Source organism: Macaca mulatta, chromosome 7 (genome assembly GCF_049350105.2).
Source record: "Macaca mulatta isolate MMU2019108-1 chromosome 7, T2T-MMU8v2.0, whole genome shotgun sequence".
Classification (NCBI taxonomy): domain Eukaryota; kingdom Metazoa; phylum Chordata; class Mammalia; order Primates; family Cercopithecidae; genus Macaca; species Macaca mulatta.
Genome location: NC_133412.1, coordinates 92,535,095 through 92,544,153, shown reverse-complemented (window position 1 = coordinate 92,544,153; position 9,059 = coordinate 92,535,095). Strand labels below are relative to the sequence as shown.

The window sequence follows — 9,059 nt, the reverse complement described above, 5'->3', positions numbered from 1 at the left end:
ACTGCTTTTGTATCACCTAATGATAGAGGTGGCATTTATCTTACCAGAGAATAGTCCTAAGGGCCTACCTCAGCATCCTTTTCTCCCCATGTGCCCCTACATTAAGCTTAATCTCATTACTTTACAACCAGGAATCAAAATTAAATGGTCCCACAGCCAGCTGAGATAAAATAAAGAAGAAAGCAGGACACTAACTCCAACACCTCTCCAATCACCCTAGTGAAACTAACTTCATCTGTCACATTTAAACTATCATTGATTACATAATACACTCTGTGGCCCTGAAGCATTATTCCCTCAGCAGACAGAATCCCCATTGGAATCATCTATAGAGGATTCCCAGAGTTTTCCGGCACTTATTAGGCACTACCTAATTCTAAGAGAGACTGTATTAGGAACTCCCCTGATTGGAGTCTACATACTTTAGTGACCTGTTGCTTCTATGGAACTCTAAGTTGAGAAGGTGCATGCCCTTTTCGATATTGTCCTCTCAGAACTCCTGGCCCTGACTGCTTCTGAACTGGTAAGCAGAAGACATTGCTAACATTATAAATCCCATGTATTTGCCTGTCACAGCTCACACAAGATAGCAATTGTTAAATGAATTTGTTATAATCAGTCATGGAAAAGCTGTCTCAGGACTGAGAAAAATGCTCAAGAGATTCTGGAAAATGTACCAAAAAGAAAATTAAACTCAGACTTACGAAGACTAAATGAGATGATATATGTGAAGTTCATAGTACAGAGTCCGGCAAACAGCAGAACTTCAATAAATGACTGAATTTATTATCATTGAGAAAATGACATTGAGCCTTAAGGATATGCTAGGAAAGTTACCAGGTGTTAAGATGACAAAATAAAATAGTTCACAAACTTGGGAGGAAGACAGAGGTATATACAAATAACTATATTATAGGTTATAAGGGCAGTACTATGAGGGTACAGAGGAGAGAATCATCAATTGAGTCCGTTTCTTAGGAGAGGCTCCACTGAGAATGTATTGATTTGGACATTAACAGTGAACAGAAGGAGTCAGAAAAGCAAGAGGATTCATGATTTGGCTGTATACGTTTCTTCTTGGCAGGGACTTACATTTCCCAAAAATACCTTTCTAGAGGCTCTTATAGAGAGAACTAGGCTGCTCCTAAATTAGTCGTTACAATAATCACATCTCAAAAACCCCTGCTAATTTAAGAGCATGTAAGCATTTTTATCCCCAGTCATCAGCTCTATTTGGAGTTTTGCTTTGGTGTTATTGTCGTTAATTAGGCTTCTACAATTTCCAGCAAAGAAATTGCTGGAACTAAAACTGCTATCTTTGAGTTCTTGCTAAAAGATTGAAATGAATAAAGAAGAGTTAAGAAACTATTAAGTATGTGCTAAACAAAAAAAGTAGAGAACTGTCCTATACACCTGTTAGAGCCCATGTACAAGGCAGACATTGGAAGATTATTAGGATTCAGCTTTACTCCAATGACCCATCCGTAATCACCTCCAATTCTATGTGCCTTAGCTACTTTTTGGTGTGTGATTTGCTCAGCAGCCATATCCAGTTCCTTCCTACAGTGGAAAGAGCAATTCAATATCCACTTTCTCTTCATGGTAAATCGGCTTGGAGTACAAATGAAATAAATGGAGTCCTGAAGGGCTGGATAGGTCAAAGTCAGGAAAAGAAATCTGGAACTTGTCATTTATTCAGAGGAGTAAGGAAAACAGTGGGAGGTAAGGTGTCATAAAAAGAGACATAATATTTTATTGGGGAGATGAGAGGAGGGGAAATCCCAGTGAGAAAAGGAATTGAGGAATGAAAGCTGACAGTGAATTTCAGAAATTAAATATTAATTTCTCGGTAGAGCATATAATATTAAGATTTAAGCAGCTCCAGGGTCATCTAAATTGGCCAGAATCTGAAAGCACAGTCAATATCTTGGCCTCACACAGCTATCCAGGAAAGACATTTGATCAGGGAAGTAGACTCCTCCTTAACAAGGAAAGGATACATCGATTAATCTCTCTGCTTTGGAAAACTTTCATTTCTGTCCCACAGTTAACAGAGGACTGAGACACATTCAAAAGGCAGGTAAGCAGAATGGAGTCAGGGTTCCACACCTGTTACTAATCAGCACAAAGCGGGTGTTCGGAGTCACATGGTGATGATAGATTTGGAAACCAGCACCGGTGCTCTAAGATAACACAAACTAGTTAGGTGAAGCCACAGTACCCAGACTAGCAACTAAAGTAAATGTGGTGGTCAGTGACCTAAATTTAGAGAAGACCACAGCACCAGCTCAAGTCCTTGAACCTGATATACATGTTTTCCTCAGATAAGGTTTACAGTACTTCTGTCGAGGTGAGACCCGGCAGGCAGGAGTAAGTGAGTTTGTTGTTCTGGTGTGAGAATTAGGTAAAAATCGGGAGGCAATATCCTGTCAGATTTTTCCCTGAATTTCAAATTATTTCAGATAAGATACAAATGTATGCACATTTCTAAGACCATGGCTGAAAATATGAATCCTGAGAAATAATGATGAAAAATTATTAAACTTGTATTATGCAAAATGCTGTAGGCATCCAAGTGTTCTCAATTGCTGCCAATAGTAATCTGGTAAACCATTAAGGCCAGATCAGTATTAAAGTCTATCTTTGACACAGCTATTGATACAATTTGTCATAGTGAAGGCTAACATACTATGTTTTAAAGTAGAACATAACTTGTGAATAAGGAGGAATGAAATATGGCATTATATCCATCCCATGCCAAAGTAAAATTATGTTTTAATTAGGTCATGCAAGAATTTGCCTCGGGGCAGCAGACAGTTCTACTCAAATAGCAACAAAATATGAAAAATCAATCAATGTCTAAGTGTGATAATAGTGCAATTAATTCAATCCAACATTTTCTTTTTTATACATATTTACCTATTTTTTCTAATAATTGTATTATCAACAATTATAGTTATTTAAAAACTTGCAGTGGCAATGCTAAAATTCAGTCTTACTCTAGGGTTATAGACTCTTAATTTGGTGTCATGAAGTCCTGAATTTGAATCCCATGATTTTATCTATATGAACTTTAGCCAGTTAGTAGTAGGAATAGTAGCAATAACTAACATTTATTGTGTGCCAACTATATGCTAGATGCTGTAATATGTGCTTTGTATACACTATTTTAATTTAAATACTCAACTTGTCTAAGTTGTATTATTTATGAATGTCTGTGATATAACATACATACTTATAAGAGTTTCTAACATAAAAAATAATGATCACTGGACTACAATGGTACAGAAAACCTTGAGTACAGTTTTCTTCTCATTGCCTAACATTGTCTTTGGGCCAACCCTGCTTGGAGTGACTAGATCATAATGGTCTTCCTTCATTTCCTTTATACTTTGTGTTGCTCCATTAATAGGCTGTGAATAGAAATTTGACTGAAGCCAGTTGTATAGCTCTTGCGAACATAAATATAAACAGGAGAAAAATATAGAAGTTTTTAAATATCAGATAGAGAATTTTCTGTATTTTCAAACAAGTGAGATCCCTAGATATAAGTTTCTAAGCCCATTTGTGAATATCTATTTGTTCATAAGTAAAAGAAGCACTATAGCAAGCAAGTGTAAAATCCTACAATTGAAAATGTGCAGAGTTGATGCAGCTTGGTTCTAGAACATAGCTCTGTCTCTTGTTTCTGTGAATGACTGTAAACCAAATGGCTGTTCTACAAAGGATACATTCTTTTTACAAACACTTTAATTAAAATATTGGTAGTCTCAGGTTAGAGGCAGGTGGGGACTTCATGTTACCCTCACACACAGATGGCATGGTAAAAATGAAAGAAAGATGCAGACCTATTCTGTATCTTGTGTGCAATTTATTATATTTTTCCACGGATCATGTTTTTGGAGGTGTGTCTAAAAAGTATTTGCCTAAATCAAATTCATGCATATTTTTTCCCATGTCCTTTTCCCAGGAAATTTAGTTTTACGTATTGCATTTAGGTTTATGACCCAATTTGGAGTTAATTTTTGTAGAGGTTGTGAGGTATAGGTTGATCTTAATTTTTTACCCATTGTTGGGCATATCCAATTTTTCTAGTATGATTTGTTAAAAAGACCTTTATTGCATTTTTAAGATCTTTTGACTATTTTATATCAATATGAAATGTATTTAAATCTTCACCATTCCAGGAAGATCAGTCTTAATTCAGTTTCCATTCTGTCTGCTATGTTATCACGCCTGTGTCTTTACCCTGAAATTTCTTAAAATGAATGTCCCACCCATTATCTCCATTTCTTGATCTCACACTGATTTGGTTTCCCAAGTCCTCATTCACTGAAGTAATTTGCCTAAGGACAGAGTATGAGTGAATGGTTGAGTCCCAGGGACTCACGCCACCTGAGTGTTAGTGAGAACTGCTTCCCCCACTCATCACTATCACAGCTATCTTTAAGTATCGTCTTGCCTATGTTTTCCTATTATAAAGCATCATATCTAATTATAAGTTATCTTATATATTTACAAATAAATACTACTTGATTTCAAAAGTTAGAATATAATAGGGTTAATAAAACTGTCCTATAATTAATCTATTTAAACAAGCCACTGTCAAGCTCAGACAAGAAGTTCGGAGGCCCTCATCTTATAATTATTATAGCGAAACCACTGACTGCTTACAGCACTTTCTTGCATAGCCTTGGGCATATTATTCCCCAAATTATGAAAGACTGCAACAATTTGGAACTAAACTAGATTAAATAATAAAAAGCGAACTTGCCTGTTCTGTTTCACTTTCTTTGTTTACAGACATCTTCTGAACACTCTCTTACTCCAAAAATATGTATCTGAGCACAAGTGTTTTTAGGTCCTGGCATTTTTATGAAGAAATATTTTCAGCATGAAGTTCTCTTGGGACTAGTCACATCACCATAGCAAAAATAAGCTCTTTGTTCATAGTTGTGGCATTATCCAATATTTTAAGCAATATACACTGCATGTTCTCACTCATAGGTGGGAACTGAACAATGAGAACACTTGGACACAGGAAGGGGAACATCACACACTGAGGACTGTTGTGGGGTGGGGGAAGGGGGGAGGGATAGCATTAGGAGATATACCTAATGTAAATGACGAGTTAATGGGTGCAGCACACCAACATGGCACATGTATACATATGTAACAAACCTGCATGTTGTGCACATGTACCCTAGAACTTAAAGTAAAATTAAAAAAAGAAGTGTATAAATTTTGTATGTATATGCTTATATAATGTTTACATAATGGGTTCATACTGTTTTTAACTTAAAATGATGTAAATATTTTCATGTTGTTAAATAGTTTTCTCAAGTATTATTTCATTAAATACGCAATATTACATCCTATAATTTTCTATAATCCATTTAAGAAAGTAAGCCTCAATTTAGAACATTTGGAATGTTTCAACTTTTATGTATCTAAAGTACTGTTACCAAGAAGATTTTATAGCACACTCATAATCCTCATGATACATTCTGAGAAGTGAAAGATCTCAAAGGTTCTATATATTTTAAACTTTCTGAAGCATACATAGTAGATAAATATTTTAGGGCTTAAAGTTAATGTTAACTATATTAATATTAATTTTGGGGAGGACCAGCACAGTCAAGTGACCAAGTGACATGAGTCCTAGGGAGCAAAATAGGGTAATATGGCCCTAGAGCAAAGACAATGTCACAATTTTTAAAAACATCGTAAGAAAGGAGATAAAGATATATCACAGACAAATTTTAGACAACTATTTTTCACACAGCTATACCTGATGTTTATATTTGAGTTGATTCAAAGTTAAAATCAAATTAGTTAACAAATAATAAAACCCTGCAATGGGGATAGAATAATAGATTCATAAAAGATAATAGGCACATTAATGACAGGCCTCTGAAGTATTGGGCCTGAGAAGGAACTCAGGATTTGAACTCAACAACCTGGTTTTACCAATCGTGAAACTGAGACCCAGGGGGAAAGATAAGACAGTTGTTGGAGACAAAGGTGGTTGTCAGTCCCAGTCTGCCATCTTCATTTGAATGTTCTTTCCAAATAGCCTACTGATTCTTCTCACATCTTAGCTCATGGAAGCATAGAATACATGACTTTCAATCTGACCTCTCTTTTTTGTGCAATTAGTTATTCTGCTTCTTAATCAGAAGTTTTTGCATAATCTGTTTCTCTCTTTCTCTCTCTCTCTCTCTCTCTCACACACACACACAAAATATTATTTTCCAGATTGGAACATAATGGTCTACTCATTTTAGCCATATAGTAGTTACAGTCATATTCCCCAGCCTGAAGGCTCCAGTATGGGGGCTGTTGCCACTCATCACCAGATCAGTGTTACGTAAATAAATGTGAACGATGTTCTAGTGAAGACTAGGTTCACTTATAAATTGTTAAACCTGGTTTGCTCAATGTATACAATTTTATAAATAAAGGGGGTGTGATATGTGAACTGGAAGCAAGAATTAAGATGTTAGATGTCACAAGTAATGTCACTTTTGCTCATGGTGTCTTTCTTGCTTCCTCTGTAAAATGTGGCTCTTGTTAGAATGTGACAGGGACACATAGACCCAGAGTATTCATCCATGTTGCTGAATCTCAGCCTCCTTTCACCTTATAGAAATTATTTAGAAATATGGGTTTCAGCCACAGGAGGCCATGAGTAGTAGCAGTCACATCAGAAAAAATAACATTTGCCAAAAAGACTTTCTAAGAGGGTTACAAGACTAGAAGCCCACTTATGGGTTGGTGGAAGATAAGGAGGAAAAACACAGCAGTCTGCATTACTTGAAACCTCACTAACTCACATATCTAGAGCAGCTTTAAATCTGCTTCAAAACTCTGGGGATGATTCAGAGCGAAAACAGAATTTCTTAAGGTCGTCATGGGAAAATAACAACTCCAATATTCACTCAGATTTAAAATTTTGAGTTTGAAAGAGTAGAGGTTGCGCTGAAACCCTTTGTTCTTCAAAGAATTCAGACTAAACTGTCTTTCAACCCAGAAAACCACAGATTTCCTGAGGATGGTTCAATCTCTTTTGTCCTTTGAAGATACACTTATACACTCCAGAGCTTGTGGTTTGCTTCTGGGAAACCAGCAGCATCAATAGGTTATTGCTCTTGGATGGAAGTGGACAGCTTAGACTATACGTCTCCTTTTTTAGACTTAATAGATACTGACACTAAATTTCAAGGTCAGTTTATTGAAAGATCCAAAGGAATGCATAAGTTTGGTTTTTCAAATGGCTCTTTATTTTTCACTCATACTCCATGGTATGAGTGATATTTTCTTTCTCTCTACAGGTTATGTAAGAGCGAGCTGTATGATGGAGTCCATGGAACTATTAAATCAATCTCAAGTGTCAGAATTCATTTTGCTGGGACTGACCAGCTCCCAGGATATAGAGTTTCTTCTCTTTGCCCTCTTCTCTGTTATCTATGTGGTCACAGTTTTGGGTAACCTTCTTATTATAGTCACAGTGTTTAACACCCCTAACCTGAATACTCCCATGTATTTTCTCCTTGGTAATCTCTCTTTTGTAGACATGACTCTTGCTTCCTTTGCCACCCCTAAGATGATTCTGAACTTGTTAAAAAAGCAGAAGATAATTTCTTTTGCTGGGTGCTTCACTCAGATATTTCTCCTTCACTTACTGGGTGGGGTTGAAATGGTACTGTTGGTCTCCATGGCTTTTGACAGATATGTGGCCATTTGTAAGCCCCTACACTACATGACCATCATGAACAAGAAGGTATGTGTTTTGCTTGTAGTGACCTCATGGCTCTTGGGTCTCCTTCACTCAGGGCTTCAGATACCCTTTGCTGTGAACTTGCCCTTTTGTGGTCCCAATGTGGTAGACAGCATTTTTTGTGACCTCCCTTTGGTTACTAAGCTTGCCTGTATAGACACATATCTTGTACAAATAGTCATTGTTGCCAACAGTGGCATAATCTCCCTGAGCTGTTTCATTATTTTGCTTATCTCCTACAGTCTGATCCTCATAACCATTAAGAACCACTCTCCTACTGGACAGTCTAAAGCCCTTTCCACTTTGACTGCTCACATCACAGTAGTGATTCTCTTCTTTGGCCCGTGCATCTTCATCTATATCTGGCCCTTCAGCAACCACTCTGTAGATAAGTTCCTTGCTGTATTTTACACCATCATCACTCCTATCTTGAATCCAATTATCTATACTCTGAGAAACAAAGAAATGAAGATATCCATGAAAAAACTCTGGAGAGCTTTTGTGAATTCTAGAGAAGATACTTAGGTTAAAAATATAATAGCAGAGGCCGGGCATGGTGGCTGATGCCTGTAATCCCAGCACTTTGGGAGTCCAAGGCAGGTGGATCACTTGAGGTCAGGAGTTTGAATCCAGTCTGGCCAACATGGCAAAACCCTGCCTCTACCAAAAATACAAAAATTAGCCAGGCGTGGTGGTGCATCCCTGCAATCCCAGCTACTCAGGAGACTGAGGCAGGAGAATTGCTTGAACCTAGGAGGCAGAGGTTACAGTGAGCTGAGATTGTGCCACTGCCCTCCAGCCTGGGTGACAGAATGAGACTCCATCTCAAAATTATAACAATAATAGTAGCAGAGAAACAATTACTTTTTATATTTTTAAAGGTTTCTTTTAAGTATAGAGTTATTAGAATACACTGAGATGAAGGCAAGTAAAATGCAGTAAGATTACAGTAGTCAGATAGTCAAGAATATTTTTAATGTAGTATCAAAAATAATAAATTATTGATTTTTAAAATGTTGACGGAGTTATAAAAGTTGTCAAACAAAGACTCACTTGTCCTACAGAGGAGCTTGATAGATATGTACTTTAGGTATTACAATGGCTTTTGATATAAATGAAATAAAGTGAATACTCAAAATATCTGTCACATTTTTGTCATATGATTGATTTAAATGATTTGGCACTCACTGTGAGCTCATGTTTGGTTCTCTGTTTTCTTTACAATATTAATGACTAAGTCGGCTCTCATATGCAGTGTCTCCTAAGAAACCAGTAATTC

The 9,059-nt window shown here is 36.7% G+C and overlaps 1 protein-coding gene across 1 annotated transcript; it reads left to right on the top strand.

Moving 5' to 3' along the window:
- The first annotated feature begins 7,273 nt into the window (after nucleotides 1–7,273).
- On the top strand, nucleotides 7,274–8,305 carry OR4K17 (olfactory receptor, family 4, subfamily K, member 17). Its single transcript, NM_001193788.2, has one exon. It carries the CDS (start codon nucleotides 7,274–7,276, stop codon nucleotides 8,303–8,305), a length of 1,032 nt encoding a protein of 343 aa, NP_001180717.2.
- Nucleotides 8,306–9,059: the final 754 nt, after the last annotated feature.

What these genes read in the sequence shown, in the direction of transcription:
- OR4K17 (NM_001193788.2), top strand. Translation starts at nt 7,274, where the DNA reads ATGGCTCTTTATTTTTCACTCATACTCCATGGTATGAGTGATATTTTC.